This window comes from Elephas maximus, chromosome 5 (assembly GCF_024166365.1).
Source record: "Elephas maximus indicus isolate mEleMax1 chromosome 5, mEleMax1 primary haplotype, whole genome shotgun sequence".
In the NCBI taxonomy this organism is placed as follows: Eukaryota; Metazoa; Chordata; class Mammalia; order Proboscidea; family Elephantidae; genus Elephas; species Elephas maximus.
In genome coordinates, this window is record NC_064823.1 from 131,391,650 (window position 1) to 131,410,077 (window position 18,428).

Genomic DNA, 18,428 nt, shown 5'->3' on the forward strand with positions numbered 1-18,428 from the left:
ACCTGTCTTCCGAGGCGCCTGTGGTAAGTTCAAACCACCCATCTTTCCTTTAGCAGTCGAGCAATTAACTGTTTGAAACACCCAGGGAAGCCTACTAGGTAACTATCAGATCAAAACCAAATTGCAACTTTCTGATTGTCTGAAGATACAATACCACCAAAATGAAAAGAAATGGGCATAGGTAACACCTTCTCCCTAGTACAATTGTTTACTGAATGATTTTCATAGGACAAACTCAAATTTTGGAAAATAAAAAATTCTTCTCTATTTTTTTGATACATCGCTGTTGTTGTTGTTAGGTGCCGTCGAGTCAGTTCCGACTCATAGTGACCCTATGCACAACAGAACGAAACACTGCCCGGTCCTGCGCCATCCTCACAATCGTTGTTATGCTTGAGCCCATCGTTGCAGCCACTGTGTCAATCCACCTCCTTGAGGGTCTCCCTCTTTTCGGCTGACCCTGTACTCTGCCAAGCATGATGTCCTTCTCCAGGGACTGATCCCTCCTGACAACATGTCCAAGGTATGTAAGATGCAGTCTTGCCATCCTTGCTTCTAAGGAGCATTCTGGTTGTACTTCTTCTAGGACAGATTTGTTTGTTCTTTTGGCAGTCCATGGTATATTCAATATTCTTTGCCAACACCACAATTCAAAGGCATCGGTCAGTTCTTCTTCGGTCTTCCTTATTTATTGTCCAGCTTTCACATGCATAAGATGCAACTGAAAACATCACAGCTTGGTCAGGCACACCTTAGTCTTCAGGGTGATATCTTTTCTCTTCAACACTTTGAAGAGGTCCTTTGCAGCAGATTTGCCCAATGCAATGTGTCTTTTGATTTCTTGACTGCTGCTTCCATGGCTGTTGATTGTGGAGCCAAGTAAAATGAAATTCTTGACAACTTCAATCTTTTCTCCGTTTATCATGATGTTCAACATTGGTCCACTTGTGAGGATTTTTGTTTTCTTTATGTTGAGCTGTAATCCATACTGAAGGCTGTGGTCTTTGCTCTTCCTTAGTAAGTGCTTCAAGTCCTCTTCACTTTCAGCAAACTAGGTTGTGTCATTTGCATAACACAGGTTGTTAGTCTTCCTCCAATCCTGATGCCCCGTTCTTCTTCATATAGTCCAGCTTCTCGGATTATTTGTTCAGCATACAGATTAAATAGGTATGGTGAAAGAATACAACCCTGACCCACACCTTTCCTGACTTTAAACTAATCAGTATCCCCTTGTTCTGTCCGAACAACTGCCTCTTGATCTATGTAAAGGCTCCTCATGAGCACAATTAAGTGTTCTGGAATTCCCATTCTTCTCGATGTTATCCATAGTTTGTTATGATCCACACAGTTGAATGCCTTTGCATAGTCAATAAAACACAGGTAAACATCCTTCTGGTATTCTCTGCTTTCAGCCAGGATCCATCTGACATCAGCAATGATATCCCTGGTTCCATGTCCTCTTCTGGAACCAGCCTGAATTTCTGGCAGTTCCCTGTCTATATACTGCTGCAGCCATTTTTGAATGCTCTTGAGCAGAATTTTGCTTACGTGTGGTATTAATGATATTGTTCGATAATTTCCACATTCAGCTGGATCACCTTTCTTGGGAATAGGCATAAATATGGATCTCTTCCAATCAGTTGGCCAGGAAGCTGTCTTCCATATTTCTTGGCTAGACAAGTGAGCACCTCCAGCACTGCATCTGTTTGTTGAAACATCTCAATTGATATTCCATCAATTCCTGGAGCCTTGCTTTTCGCCAATGACTTCAGAGCAGCTTGGACTTCTTCCTTCAGTACCATCAGTTCCTGACCATATGCCACCTCTTGAAATGGTTGAATATCAACTAATTCTTTTTGGTATGATGACTCTGTGTATTCCTCCCATCTTCTTTTGATACTTCCTGCATCATTTAATATTTTCCCCACGGAATCCTTCACTATTGCAACTCAAGGCTTGAATTTTTTCTTCGGTTCTTTCAGCTTGAGAAATGCCGAGCGTGCTCTTCCCTTTTGGTTTTCCATCTCCAGCTCTTTGCACATGTCATTATAATACTTTGTCTTCTCGAGAGGCCCTTTGAAATCTTCTGTTCAGTGCTTTTACTTCATCAATTCTTCCTTTTGCTTTAGCTGCTCGACACTCAAGAGCAAGTTTCAGAGTCTCCTCTGACATCCACCTTGGTCTTTTCTTTCTTTCCTGTCTTTTCAGTGACCTCTTGCTTTCTTCATGCATGATGTCCTTGATGTCATTCCACAACTCGTCTGGTCTTCAGTCACTAGTGTTCAATGCCTCAAATCTATTCTTGAGATGGTCTCTAGATTCAGGTGGGATATATTCAAGGTTTTATTTTGGCTCTGGTGGACTTGCTCTGATTTTCTTCAGTTTCAGCTTGAACTTGCATATGAGCAATTGGTGCTCTGTTCCACAGTCAGTCCCTGGCCTTGTTCTACCCGATGATATTGAGCTTTTCCATCATCTCTTTCCACAGATGTAGTCAATTTGATTTTTGTGTGTTCCATCTGGCGAGGTCCATGTGTATAGTCGCCGTTTATGTTGGTGAAAGAAGGTATTTGCAATGAAGAAGTCGTTGGTCTTGCAAAATTCTATCATTCGATCTCTGGCATTGTTTCCAACCCCACGGCCATATTTTCCAACTACTGATCCTTCTTCTTTGTTTCCAACTTTCGCATTCCAAACACCAGTAATTATCAATGCATATTGATTGCATGTTCCATCAATTTCGGACTGCAACAGCTGATAAAAATCTTCTACTTCTTCATCTTTGGCCCTAATGGTTGGTGCATAAATTTGAATAACAGCTGTGTTAACTGGTCTTCCTTGTAGGCGTATGGATATTATCCTATCACTGACAGCATTGTACTTCAGGATAGATCTTGAAACGTTCTTTTGACAATGAATGCAACACGATTCCTCTTCGAGTTGTCATTCCCAGCATAGTAGACTATATGATTGTCTGATTCAAAATGGCCAATACCAGTCCATTTCAGCTCACTAATGCCTAGGATATTGATGTTTATGCATTCCATTTCATTTTTGACGATTTCCAGTTTTCCTAGATTCGTACTTCATACATTCCAGGTTCTGATTATTAATGGATGTTTGCAGCTGTTTCTTCTCATTTTGAGTCGTGCCACATCAGCAAATGAAGGTCCCGAAAGCTGTACTCCATCCACGTCATTAAGGTTGACTCTACTTTGAGGAGGCAGCTCTTCCCCAGTCATCTTTTGAGTGCCTTCCAACCTGGGGGGCTCACCTTCCAGCACTATATCAGACAATGTCCTACTGCTATTTGTAAGGTTTTCACTGGCTAATGCTTTTCAGAAGTAGACTGCCGGGTCCTTCTTCCTAGTCTGCCTTAGTCTGGAAGCTCAGCTGAAACCTGTCCTCCATGGGTGACCCTGCTGGTATCTGAATACCTGTGGCATAGCTTCCAGCATCACAGCAACACAAAAGCCCCCACAGTACGACAAACTGACAGACACGTGGGGGTTTGATACATTAGATACTATCAATTAAAAAATCACAATTTTTTAAAATAGATTTTCTCTTCCATTCCCCCCATATTCCTACTAAACCAAAAGTGACTAACTTGAGTTGATATAACAGATAAGGGAACAAGGCCAGGAAGACAAAATAGAAAAAGTAACTTCAATAGCTTACCCCTTATAAGGCTTTACATGGCAGTGACTTTAGACTACCACAAGTACACAGCTCTGTGTACAATAAAACATCTATGAATTACATAATAGCCAAAGTTATATTCCAAATGACATGCATACATTAACCCCCCAAAAGAGACAGCAGAATAATTTTTGAGAGGGGGAAAAAAAGCCCTCTGTGTATCTAGTGTACTATGCAAACTCAAGGGAAACTAAGGCCCTAATTATACATCCATAAAGTAGAAAGCCAGCAGCTTCCAGTGATTGAGAAAGAAAGCTTGACAAAATCTAGGGATATTAATCATCTTTTAAATATTTTACTTCTTTGGGTGCTTCGAATTGTCAGTAGAGGAAAATGAAGAGAAAAACATCTCTAGAAGGTTTTATGTGTTCTATAGCTTTTTTTTTTATATATATTCATAACTACTGAGGCCATGCTTTATGCTGTTGTGTAAAGGAGAGCCAATCTCCTGGCAGACGACTGTCTTGAGCTCAGCAGAAACTTCGATTCCATGTAACAAAGACAAACGCGTACAATCTGAATATGTCTTCACTGGGGAGAGGCGGAGGCTGGGGAAACCCTTTTAAGTCATCACATGATAAATTATTTCTAAGATGGATATATTTTCCTTAGTCCTGCCCAAAGGCAGAGCTCCATTGTGACTTTCAAAAAATGCAGTCCTTTGTAAGTAATTTCAGTGGTCCTTAGTAGGAGCCTATGAATCACATAACGCATTCAAAAATATGATTACCCTAATACATATCTTTTATGTTTCCTCTAAAAATAGTTGAGAGGTGCTTCTTTTTTATCTATGTGATTCCTTTAGGCATGGATCTGTGGTCACTTGGAATTTAAAATGCAGTTCATTTAACGCTATTGCTTATGTCATTGTTTGATATGCTTTTAACTCATGAAAGAAGTATCAAATGGCATCAGTATGCTTTTCAATAAAAAAGAATCTATTCTGGATCCAGAAAAAATAAATATGCATGTTCTCTTATTTTGAAATGAAGAATTACTATTAATTCTGGTGGTGGGTGGTATATGACGCAGCCATTGACAGTCCTGAAGCCTCCTTTTTTTTCCTTTGACTTCATTAGACCCATTGGGAGTACAATGGCTTAGGTCACAACATGAAACATGATGCTAATTAAGCTGCTAATTAACTGCTATAATATATTGCACGAAACAAATTACCATATTACATTGTTTCAACTTTTGTATCATTTCAACTTGGTAACCACTAATTTAGAATCCTATAATCACGCTCTTAATCCAAACGTTAATCTCAGATGACGACAGCACATGACTGACAAGAACTCTGTGCAAGATATGCACTACATTTCTTCCTATTACTGCAAATGAGTTATCAAAACAAAAAGACCCTGTGTTTGCAGACGCCATGGTATTCATTTGAATACAATCTCTCTTAATGTAGGACTAATTAGAAACCAGTTTCACAAACAGTTTCACAAACTTCTCAATCTAAATAGCAAGATACTTGAGTGGATATTCATCAAAGGATTTTTTCAAGAAAGGTTCCTGTGATAAATTCGACTGTTTCTTTAATATTACCAGTGTCTTTCTCAGCGTACCATGTGTTCAATTACAGGACTTTAACAATCATGTTTCAATGTTGCTTTTAAAAAATGACAAATGTGTATTCAATAAATATGCAGGGCTTTTAAAATGTCACTCAGCAGAAAGTTAAAACACACTGTACCCACTTGAAATGTAGCCAGTTTCTGATCTTTTTGGAATGCACATTCTACATATCTGCTTCTTTCAGGAGCCTGACACACTGGGGAGAAAAAACCCTTGCTGACCCTTTAACAGCTAGATACACAGAAAAGAAGAAAGATTAGAGACCTGTGTCCCCCTCAGTTACTAACAACAGAGTGTTCACCGACACAATCAGACAGCACCAATTAGGAAACGGGTTGAGCTATACCTGGTCTCAGAGTTCCAATCTCTTAGACTAAGAAAATGTTCACTTGTCCCCTAACATCTCAGGATATAGGCTAGGAAGACATACCTTTTGAATTGCATTAATTTTAACTTCTCAATAGATATTCATGAAAAAGTCTGAGATAAGTTATTATGGTTTACAAGCATCCATAAAAACACAGAGTAGCCAGCTCCTTCATAAAAAATGTAAAAATCATTAAAACGTATGGTCTAATAAAAAGCTGTGGCTGGCTGTGTTTCTTTTCACATGCTCGATGGCTAAACTGTGAAACAAAGTTAAAACATAACTTTCTCATGTTTTCACAAGTGACGCTAGGCGCTCTCAAGCAGACAGAGCCATTTCACAGTAACAATCATTAATCGATATATTCCATCCAAAACTGAGTTTCAAATAGGTACACCTGAGCATTCTCAATGATTGTCGATTTCTCTTCTCCAGTACCCTCAGTTAACCTATTACTACGTTGAGAATGAAAGGCACCGACTTTTCATACATTAGACCTCATTTAATTCAATTCAGCAAGTTATTTATTTCGTTTATATTTCATACATTCAAATTTTATCATCTAGTATGTGCAGCAAATTTTCTGCTTGATGAGGAACTCAGAAAATAAAGCCCTTGTCACACATAATAGACTCTTATTAAATATTTGCACAGAATAATCACAACTATTTATTTGTGGGTTAATCATCGTAATTAGCATCATCCTTAATTTTAATGATCATCTACTAACAAATCATTTATAATTCTTAGGTTTCGCAATTTTTAACCTACTGACAACCAGAGAAAATTGTATCCCTTTATGATTGTGGATAAAGTGATCTTCAAAAATGGTTCTCTGACCTTTTGGCAACTTTCATCATTGGTTTGTGACAAAGGTTTGATTTTAGCTTTCACAGTTTCCTTTCACTTATCTATCTGTGCCTGAAAAATTACAGTTCACAGAGTGGAAAGATTTGAATTACAGCAGGCCAGAAATTGATGAATTTCCCTGGAGAACTCGTATTTACCCGATTTTGCTGAGTTTCACACCATAGTGTATGACGAATATCGAAGGCCTGGCATTACCTTTTCTGTAGGGTGCCTTTCATTTCACTGGTGACAGCGATATTGATTTTATTTTGCCTCATGAATATCTCAGTCGGCAATCACTGCAGTCTTTTCATATGTCCATTAGAAAAACAACAGTGTGAAATGCAATAATCGGCAGCATTCATCAATTCTGTCATACACACATTGCCTGGCTTAACCTTATTTTAATGGTCACAACTAATTCATGAGGTAGAAAAGTACTGTTATTTACTTCATATCACATAAGAGAAAACGGAGGCAGAGAGATGTAAAGTAACTTGTCCACTGTCACTCAACTTGTTAGCACATGAACCAGGTTTCAAATCCAGAGAGTCTGGATTCCAAACATTCTTAACCACTATGATATTCTACCATTTAGCACGCAACTCTGTAATAATGAGCCTGTGTGGCTGTATCTCCACTAGATTGTGAAAGGTCTGTTCACGGAATGTTGTTGCTACTTTCCTCAGTCCTCCCCTTATTTTGGCAGTAAAGTTTTCATTTTCAAATTCTTTCTTTGATGTAAATAGTACATATTCATAGTAATGTATCTTGAAGTTGCAAAACAAGCAAATTCTTTTGGAGATGAATTTCCCTTCTTCCCTCGGTACAGTATTTAAAGCAGACCTTCTACCACAGTAGAGGAAAAAAAATAATTGCCATTGAGTTGATTCCAACTTATGATGGCCCTGTGTGAGTCAGAGTAGAACTACGCTCCATGGGAATTTCAATGGCTGCTTTCTTTAGAAGTAGATCACCAAGCCTTTCCTCTAAGGCACCTCTGGGTAGACTCAAACTTACGAACCTTTCGGTTAACAGCCTAGAGTGTTAACCATTTTCATCACCCACATACTCCATCTTTATCCAGTGCTTCTGTGTGTTAGAATTTCTGAACGTAACCTCACATCCAAGCCATGCAAAACTCTCCTGATTGAAGCTACTAGATGTGTGACTGAATGAATCACAAAATTCATCCCTATAGCCTGAAGCAGTTACAGAGTCAAACTTGTGCCTTCATCTATATTGATGTTTGGTGTGAACTTTCTGTAGAGGTCAAGTGGCCCACTAGTCGAGTGTGGCCTGTGGAACCAGGGTGTCAGGGCTCAAAGCCCAGCTCTGCCTCTTACTAGCTTTGTAGTTTACAAAGTGATGGAAACTCTGTGCCTTGTCCTGCTCATCTATAAGCTGGCCATCATATCACTGATAGCATCTGCCTCATGAGTTAATATGAGTATTAAGTAGAGCAATTAATACATCACCTGCACAGAGTAGATGCTCCGTAACTTAAGTTTAAAAAGTTATTAAAGAAATGTTAAAATACGTTCAGCTAAATTATGCTTACTGGAACAAGGAAGTGGAATCACAGCATTTTGAAAAAAAAAAAAAAAAACTACAACCAAAGGGGAGTATTTCAATCCTCAGTAATACTAAAACTTTTTTTTTTAATAATTTTAGTGAAATTTTTACTCATGTAATTAACAAGCCAATGACGGATTCTGAACATGACTTAACCAGCAGCAATTCTCATTCACAATTCCTTTGCTGCCTTATTTATCCATTTTGCTTGAGCCAACTCTAATCTCCCTTGTGCTTCAAATGAATAGAGGCAAGAGGCAAGTAGAGATGGTTGATTCATGAAGTGGGACATGGGAGAGGCTTGGTCCAGGTAGAAGTCTGCAAGTCTCTCATCTAAATAGCCAATCTTATAGAATGAAGAATCAATGTGACAAAAGTAATTTGTATTAAACCAAAGAATTTCCATAAACAGCCAGAAATCCTCCACGATGAATAACAACAAAAAAAAAGCTGTCTGATTAATTGTGCAAATAAGTGTTCCCGAAGAAAACCCATCCACCTTTGTGATTTTGAAAAGTGATAGTATTTTGCAAGTCAGGCTGCTGTGACAGAAAAAAAAAAAAAAAGTATATGCCTTCATTTTGCTTCCTACTGTCTCTCTGACCTTTCTCAGTTGGAGTAGTAGCAGGAAACTAAAACAAAAGCACTGTTTTTCTGTGTGAGGCACTGTGCGACTCAACATTAATCGTCAAATTCTAACAGTCGCAAGACCCCTCTGCCTGTCGCTTCTTCTAAGCAGAGAATTACTATTAGATGAAAGCGCCTATGGCAATAAACATCAGGGGCTAGTGCTTCTTTCTCCTCTGAACCCAACCAGGCGGATCCAAATCCAGACAAGCCTTTGAAGTCCTAAAGACCTTCATCTGCTGATCAATCCTTATGGGGAGGGGAGGTAAAGAGCAAGAAAAGCTGGTTCTAGGACTTTAATATTCTGCCGGGAATGCATTCAACTCGTTGCAGGACAACAAGGTTTGCCCTGTTGCAAATTGACTGATTTTGTACTTGGGTGCTGTTTGGTTCAATGAACTTCGGGGGACATATTGATGCCACAGCATGATTATTTATGCCACAGTACATGCTACAATTAGGTCAAACGAAGGATGGAACAGCAGCCACCGTAAACTCATATCTCTCCTTGATCTTAGGCTATGTGTTATGCTTCGGGTCAGTTATAATACTTCTATGTTATCTTAGAAACACCACGGAAGTGAAGACCCAGAAGGATCTTCAAAAGGGTGCTGTTGTTGTGGATGTCATTACTAGTAGCCATTTGGCCGGCTCCGACTATTGGCGACCCCATGTACAACAGAATAAAATGTTGCCCGATCCTGCCTTAAAATCAGTGATGTAATCCAAACCTAAATGAGAAATGAGTCCCTAAGAAATCAAAAGATTTGTCCCCTAGGTCTGACTGTTAAGGGGCAGAACAAAACTGGACAACACAGCTTCTCACTCGAAAAATGTAAAACAAAATTCTAACTCACAAAAAAAAAAAAAAAAAAAAAAGACCAGATTTACTGGCCTGACACAGACTGGAGAAAACCCAAGAGCATGGCCCTCGGACATACTTTTAGCTCAGTGATGAAATCACTCCTGAGGTTCATCCTTCAGCGAAAGATTAAACAGGCCCATAAAACAAAATGAGACTAAAGGGGCATACCAGCCCAGGTGCACAGACTACAAGGCAGGAGGGGATAGGAAAGTTGGTAATAGGGAACCCAAGGTTGAGAAGGGAGAGTGTTGAAATGTCATGGGGTTGGTAACCAATGTCACAAAACAATATGTGTATTAATTGTTTAATGAGAAGCTAGTTTGTTCTATAAACCTTTGTCTAAAGTACAATAAAAAAAAAAAAAAAAAACCTTCTCACTCAGCTCAGGGTGTTTTTCCCCACAGTTTCACAATTATCTCTGTCAAACCATTTCTCTTTATCTCAAGGTTCTACGTTCTTTATCCTCCAATTGTATAAATACAGAAGAGAACATATCCTAAAACCAGCCAACATGAAAAAATATCATGTTCCATTATGTTTTAAGAGACTATTAAAATAAGAAATAAAGGCATTTACAAATAAGTTATACATATTTTATTATTTTGGTCACAGAAAAATATTCAATACCATAGAACTATACAGTATGTAGACTTATAATTTATTATAATAGTATAAATAAAGACAAAAATCCCTGTAATATTATGGATAAGGTACCAACTTCAGTTGATTGCCACATAGAAAGAAGAGGTAAAAATTTCAACTTTAAAGGTAATTGGCAATATAAAGAGAAATGAATACAAATAATACCAGACAACAGTTTCCAAATTTTATGGCACCAGTTGACTAAAAAATATGTCAATCTGTTTTAAATATTCAATATCTCATCTGTTTTAACATAGAATTACTCATCATATAATTTTAGGTTGAAGAAAAATGAAACAAACACATACAACTTGTCAGTAGAATTAAAAATTATAGTTAGAACACAAATATTTCCCTAGTCTCTTCTGTAAGTGCATCCAAGATTTGTGTCCCTTTCACTGAGTGAAGTAACCTGAAGGAAGGTAATATGACTGTCCGTCTTCAGACTGATTTCACATTAGCCGATGCTCATTATTTTCAGACAGTGGTACCAGCTTAATTCAAATGGCTCAATTGCCCTAAATATTATATTTACTGGGAGAGCCTTTGGAGTAGTGACTCTATTTTAGAAATGCTTCCTTTGTGAATAATAACCTTTAATATTGATAACAACATGGAAGAAATGGCTTAAGACAGTTGACCTTTTTACATTCTAGGTAACATACCAAAGTGCACTATGCCTCCTCCCACTTACACACACACACATACAAATGCATACACTCACAACCATCCAAAAATTAGACGTTATACGTATACAGTATTTTCAATTGGGCAAGTAGCTATAATGCAAAGAGGTACTTCCTGCATGCAATTCAATCTTAATAAACTAAAAAAAGCCCTCCTCTCCATACATAAATGCATAGGATTACGAACTAAAAAGGCCAGTCTCCTACTGTTACGATGGCCATACGTTCCTTGTACACTTAGGATTTACGTGGTTTACCGTAAATTCCATCTGAAATTGTGTAAAATGTCTGTGACATAGATTGTGATCTACTTATCTTCCCTTTTATACTGTAATAGAGTATATTTCAACAAGTATCATGATCTAAATTTTACTTCCTCTCATATCCACTAGTTTCTCACTTTCCCTGATTGGCAGTATTACTTATTCTTAGTGCCCTATTAGACAGCACCGGAACAATCTGTTTTACTCGGAATTCAGTCCTGAGGTATAAGTTTCCATTTTCTTTGTTGCTCTAGCACAGGCTCAGGTGATTTCTACATAATGCATCCAATCAGTTCAAGCAAGGCAAATGAAATCGCACCTACACTAATCTCTATATGATTAACCATAAACGGTAACAGGATACGTCTCCACTCTTTGATTGAGTCCATTCAAGTGCAAACTGAAGAAAACGGGAATTCCTGTTCTTCTTTTCATACTCCTGAGTATGACGATATCTGATTCTGTTTCTCCATAGCAATTAATAAGACTCCAAAACCTCTCACATCCCTCCTTTGTTCCATTTTGAGAGACTGATTTTTTTTTTTTTTTTGGTCAGTTGGTGGCAAAGTAGAGTTTGATGCCTTTTTGCAGAGATTTTATTTTCAAGTCCTTTTGTTTTCTTTAAAAATCAGAACTTCATTTTAATCAGCTAGTGATCTTGCCCCTTGGGAATCGATTTCTTTTTACACAAGATGAATCCAGGTCTATGAGGATCCAACACATTGAGTTGGAATATCACATGTATTTCACTTACGAGCACATATATTCATTTTACACGATTCCTCAATGTGGCCAGGGGGAGTCTTGGTCTGCACTGTATCCACCTAAAAAAAATACAAAAATATATGTCTGCTTTACAGGGATGTGAGTAGGGATTTGCTAGCCTAGTTCCAAAGCTTGGAGTGCACATTTTGGTTAATGCATCCTTTCCTTCTTTAAGATGTATTTGCAGTGGCCATAACCTCCTTCAGAAGTCATAGACATAACAGTTCTTGCTGCAATTAACAACCCTGGGGCATCTAAATCAATGCAGTCTGCTAATTTTAAGGACACTATCTCGACAAGAGATATTTGCACGGTATTAGAAACATTAAGTTAATTGCTGTTTCAGGTTTCAGACTTTGCAAAGCTAGGAAATGTCTTGGAGGTGGAAGACTTTGCTTATTACAAATACAAAATAATGAAATGTTAATTCTGTTGCCACTGCTTTTACAGCTTGCAAATCCCTAAGTTTCCAGATACGGGAGCTTGATCTCAATGTTCACACTCTTCAAAGCAGCCCTTGTCTCCAAATGCAATCTTTAGATGGCGCTCTGTCTGTTTATAGAAATCTGGTCAATTTACATGATATCAGCAAATGGCCTGCTGATCTCTGGTCAAGGATGAATTATTCGCCACTTCAAAGCCATGACTGTAAAAGGGCAATGCTTTCAAACTTGATATCTAGCTTGAACAAACAAAAGTCATGATAAATATTCTTCCAAAACGTTTTGGTGTTAATGTCATTTTTAAATACTGTTAAATATTTGTCTAAACTTGAGCCTGACCAATAGGCTGATTTCTGCTTTCATCACCAGAAGATACACAAAGCATTGTTTTCCAGTTTGATGGTCTAATTGATAATGTAAAAAATCTTTAAATAAGTAGGTTTGAATATTGCGAAGAAGGACAATAGATCATTTCTAAAGAATAGACATTGGGTGAAATTCACTCCCAAAATTAACTATCTTTAAAAATTAGAATCAGAAAAGAGAAAGATTCCAAATAGGCACCTAACTATCAAAGTAGTGATTCACCAGCACACAATGAGAACTAACGTTAGAAAAGAAATCCACGGTTTCTTTCACCGAATGTGTCATCAGCTTGTTTTTGAAAGCAAATGGTGTAGTAAAACAGAGATGTTTAATTTTAAATTTAATTAATTATATTCAGGGGCAGAAAATGTTAAATAATTCATTTATCATGGTTTTTTTTTTTTCTTTAACAGCTCTAAAAATTAAAATAACTTGGGATGTTCTAGCCAATTACATACACAGAACACATTTTTCAAGATGTCCATACTAAGTAAAACTTCATTACTTAAACTGTAAGTTTAAGATGAAGACAGAATTATTTTGTTATCTTACATAAACCATATAAAAAATAAAATTTCCATTGCACATTTAAGCTTCAAAAAAAAAAATCCCTTATATGGAGGGGAAAACTGAATATTTGAAAATTTCAAATACTGTTTTTGTCTGCAAGCTGACTACGACTATCTACCTGTAACATATGCCAAGATCACATCAGATCATCCTGTTAGGTGCTCTTACTACATCTGATGTGCTTCCATAGTATTTAGTGAATCTGTAACCGTGTTTTCCAAGTTACTCATTTAATTTCTAGCTCCTTTACCAGGCTACAATGTCTTCCTCGAGAGCAAACATCATGTCCATTCTGATTATTTCTTCATCCTCAGTGCGGGTACATGGGTGGCCACCATGAGCGATGATTGAATGAATGAATGAATGCATATTTGGGAATGCTTAAAGGATATCCTCAATTCTGATGTTAATATTTTCAAACTATGTTATGTGATTATCTTTGACTTTCTATTGTTTGTCATACGACTTAGTTCATGGACTATACCATACCACCTTTGAACTGCATCAAATGCTGCTTATTTTACTAGCATATTATTTTTCCCATGTGTTCTCTCAAATTTTTTCTTAAATTTCGTCTGTCCGTCTACAATTTCATTGAGCTTCTCTTTTTAATCTCGTCCATGTAAGTCATTTTCTTCTTTCCATAAAGAAAAGATATTATGTTACATTTTTGGCAAGATTTTCATAAAAGAATAAAGTAAAACAAAAGTTTATAAAAAGCGATCAAAAATTAAGGGCATCAAAATGCTTTGGTTTTATTTTCAAGCCCTGACTTATACTTTTAACTTAAAAGCATACCTGGAAATATAACACATTTAAATAAATATATGCACCGTACTGCCATACAGCATAATGAAATCCTCTTATTAAAATGTTATTAAGAAGCAAAACGAACTGGCACTTTTTAAGCTAACTATAGAGAAGCAGGTTTTTGTTTTTGTAATTTTAAGCTCTGATCCACCGAGCAAGTGCATCCATGTACTAATATTGACCTGCTACTAAAGCCAAGAAAAATGGATTCCTCCTTTACCATTAGAGATTAATGTTTAAAAGCAAAAGGGCATTCTTCAAGTCACATATACAGTTCGTAGTGAACTACTTAGGAATCAAGATTCTAAAAAATCTGTCATCGGTGAGGGTCAGAGTAGAAATGGATGTAACCAGGATGTATTTGTTTTGATGTGACTCAGCTAATTAAAATGGCCTGGAAGCAATTTTCAGATCACTTCCACCAAGGAGATAAAGGAGATAGGCTCCAGTAAATCAGACCAAACCAATCCTTCCATAGGGTCCAATTCCCTTGAAGTTGTATACACACAGTCTAGCCTTTGTCTTTCAACCTTTCTCCTCAATTTTGCTATTACCCAGGTAACAAGTCATGCACACAACATTCACACACACACACATACACACACACAGAATGACGTGAAGCCCAAGTCATTCCTACCAGGCCATCTCGGTATCTCGCTTAGCTTTCATTTCCTAGCCCAGTGACTGAAATAAGCTGGGAATTTAATCAATAAAAATTATCAATAAAGGTTAACTTATAAAAGCGATGTTCTTTTCCTTTTCCAGGACCCCCTGGACACCCTCTGGGCAACAAGAGTTGTCTAATGCTAGAAGCAAAGTGAATTATGTTGTGGTTGTTAGGTGCCGTCGAGCCGGTTCCAACTCATAGCGACCCAATGCACAACAGAACGAAACACTGCCCGGTCCTGCGCCATCCTCACAATTGTTACTATGCTTGAGCGCGTTGTTACAGCCACTGTGTCAATCCATCTCGTTGAGGATCTTCCTCTCTTTCGCTGACCCTCTACCAAGCATGATGTCCTTCTCCAGGGACTGATCCCTTTTGACAACATATTCAAAGTATTTAAGACACAGTCTCTCCATCCTTGCTTTCAAGGAGCATTCCAGGTCTACGTCTTCCAAGACAGATTTGTTCGTTCTTTTGACAGTCCATGGTATATTCAATATTCTTCACCAACACCACAATTCAAAGAGGAATGTGAATTACAGAGAAAAGAAATAGGACTCAGACCTAGATGGGAGAATATACTGAACACATATGCTGAGAATAAAGACGCTCCTTATAGTTCTGAAATACTACAAATCCATAAACATTATATATACATATATATATATGAATATCTGGCTATATTTCTACTTATTTGTATTGAGTATGCTTCAATTACTCGACAGCAATGGGTTTTGGGTTTTTTTTGGATGCTTCAATTCCAAAGAAGGCATCTATTTAATTGGTGTAGATTAAGTACAAGTATCTGTTGAATGTGTTTATATATAATTGGCAATACATAAAAGAATTCTATGACTATTCATTATTCTTTTCCTTGTCTGATGTTCAAATCTACAGAGAAGTAAACGGTATCATAAAATACAGAGTATATTTCATGACACAGAACACCATACTGATATTCATTTCTGCAATCTAGAAACAGGAAGCATATTTTAGAGCATATGCATAACACAGGAGCTAAAACAGGGAAGGGCCTCCTAACAATGCTGAAAAGTTTATGTTATGTTTTAAAAAATAATGCAAAACCATGTGAAATGGAAAATGGGACATCAGGCAAACATGGAATTTGGGTGAATGGAGGACTATATTAAGGGCAATTCTCAGTGACAGTTTAGTCTTTTAAGTTCTTTGATTTATAAAAAAATGATGTGCCAGGAACTACAATATATAATTATTACTAATTACTCCAACATCATTATAGATGTTGATTGCAAGGTTGCACTTACCTATTTAATTTAACCTCACTAAGTCCTGGTGAAGCAGGAATCATTATTTTGCCCATTTTTTCATTTGAGGAAATTAAAGCTCAGAAAGCTTATACTTCTTATATAAAATCACACAAGTGGTAGAATCATTGCTGGAAAGCAAGACTTTTGACTTCCAATCAAATAGTCTTTCCTTTACACTATTTCCTCATAGTTATTTTTAAGCCTTATTTTTGAATAAACAGCTAATTTCTAATTGTAAATGCCCCAATTTTTCCCTCCATTATATTTAAAGGAATAATAAGAAAACAGGACTGGGCAGTGTTTTGTTCTGTTGCACTTAGGATTGCTATGAGTCAGAACCATTCGACAGCACCTAATAACAACAATAATAAGCAAACTTATGCAAGTTCCCTAAACTATTTTAAACAGATGTTTTAAGAAGCTCAGTTGTACAAGCCCTGGAATTCACAATACTCAGGGTTCTGTCATAATTATTTAAATTAATGAATGCTTAAGAAACAACTTCAACATACCTGAAAGTTGTCTGGATGCCAAATTAAAAAAAAAAAAAGGAACCAATAAGACTAATTCTACTCAATCAAAAAAAGGAAAGTCTATATTCATTTATACGTGTGAGACAGCATCAAAAAAAAAAAAAAAGTCATTTAGTAGCAATGCTTGAGTGCATTCTTGAGGAAAGAAGGCTTTTGGATTGTGAATCAACCACTGAACTAGCCATATTGAAGGAAAAAAGACAGACAGTATCATAGCAGTTCCTCACCATGGATACTTTCCCTATCTGTCAGAGTGCAGGGACTAACAAAAGAATGCCCTGGATTAGGTAGCCGAGCAATCAATATTTATTGACTCACTGCCTGTTAGAATCACAGAATCTCAGGGTTAGAAAGGATGTCAAAGGTTATAGAGTCCAATCATGTAAGAGGCATTGCATGAGGCATGGAAAGAAATACAAAGCAATATAAACATAGTAATGGTTCTGAGGAAACTTGTTTTTCTCTTTAGAAGAGATATACAAATATATGCATATAAACAAATGAGTAAACTTGGGGAGAAAGAGTTAAGGTTCAAGTGGGTAAAACCATGAGAGCTCCAAAGACTGAGGACAGACTGGAAGGTTATTAGCAAGAAGGTTCATTGGCCAATTGAACCTACAACTGGACCTTAAAAGGTTGAAATTGATGGAAAGGAGGGGAAACTGCATTCCAGGAAGAGGCAAAGGTATGAGGAAGGTACTAGGTGAGGTCAGAATGGTATGAGCAGGTTTCCCTACTTAAATCAGAGATTTCCTTAATTCCACTCAATTTCATCAGAAGCTGTTTTCTCTACTACTTCTACTCAGATCAAATCCACATATAAAAGAAACCAGTTTAATCAGGAAAAGAAAATGTCCTGAATATACAAAATTAGAAATACACAAGCAAACTAAGTCAATAACTCTCACAAAACTGAGTATGCCATTAAAACAACTACTTCTTAAGAGAAAACAAATGTAATAAGTATTTGAGGTCTCTGCCCTTGATGAGCCTACCCATAAATGTTAATTCGTGTATTAGTCTTAGTTCATTAATTTAATTATTTTCTTGATTGTCTTTTAAACAAATTCTTTAAAGAAACTTCCTTTCTAAATAGGGAGTTAGAGAAACCAATCCAAATATACTGCTACGCATTATACAAGTAGAAATATTAGAATGGGATTCCAGCTTTATAGTTCTGATTTTATTTGGCCAAAGTTGAGCATTAATGTGTTTCCAACCTTAAAGTTCATGATAAAAATGTAAAATGATGCAAACTTAAGTTATCATCATTATCCTCTCCAGACCTCAATCCTTGGCCACCTTTGTAAACAAAAGCAGTACTGGCTAGTATTCCTATGCCAAAGCAATAAGCCGCCTGAGAGGAAACAGGGACTACATGTTAATGAGAAGATGGAGTGAATAGCAAGCAAGGCTGTCCTTAAATGCCACTGAAATTGCAATCTTGTGCCTTAAAAATTGAGAGCTACTAGGGGAGCCCTGAACACCCACAGAGTAAGAAGCAGTCAAAGAGTTTCCAGGTGATGGATAAACCCCCTAAGAGTTTGATCCCCAAACAAGCGAATGAAGTAAATGTCCCAGAAAATAACTGAGACTGGAAAAAGTCAATTTGAGATAGAACGAAATTACCAAACCTGACCAACCAGTTTGCTGCCTGTGAAAGATATGTTAAACATGCAATAATTCACACCAGGATCATGTGGTCCCTTTGGCTGATAACAGATGAATTCCTAAATTGCATATCATTTTCTTTTAATACAATTTGTGGTTTTCCAGTTTCGAAAATCTGTTTTCAGATCATTAGAAATTTTTAGAAATGTTTTCA

General features: G+C 37.1%; 1 protein-coding gene across 9 annotated transcripts in view; it reads right to left on the reverse strand.

The window, feature by feature from the left end:
* PCDH7 (protocadherin 7) overlaps positions 1-18,428 on the reverse strand; it is a 486,963-nt gene that overhangs the window by 404,720 nt on the left and 63,815 nt on the right. Inside the window, exon 2 of one of the 9 annotated variants that reach the window (XM_049886391.1) lies at positions 10,459-11,984. The exons of the other annotated variants lie outside the window; for them this stretch is intronic. Within the exon in view, the coding sequence (XP_049742348.1) occupies positions 11,907-11,984 (78 nt within the window). The 3' untranslated portion in view covers positions 10,459-11,906. Of the gene's footprint in view, positions 1-10,458; positions 11,985-18,428 lie in introns of those variants that run through there. 9 annotated transcript variants of the gene reach the window in all.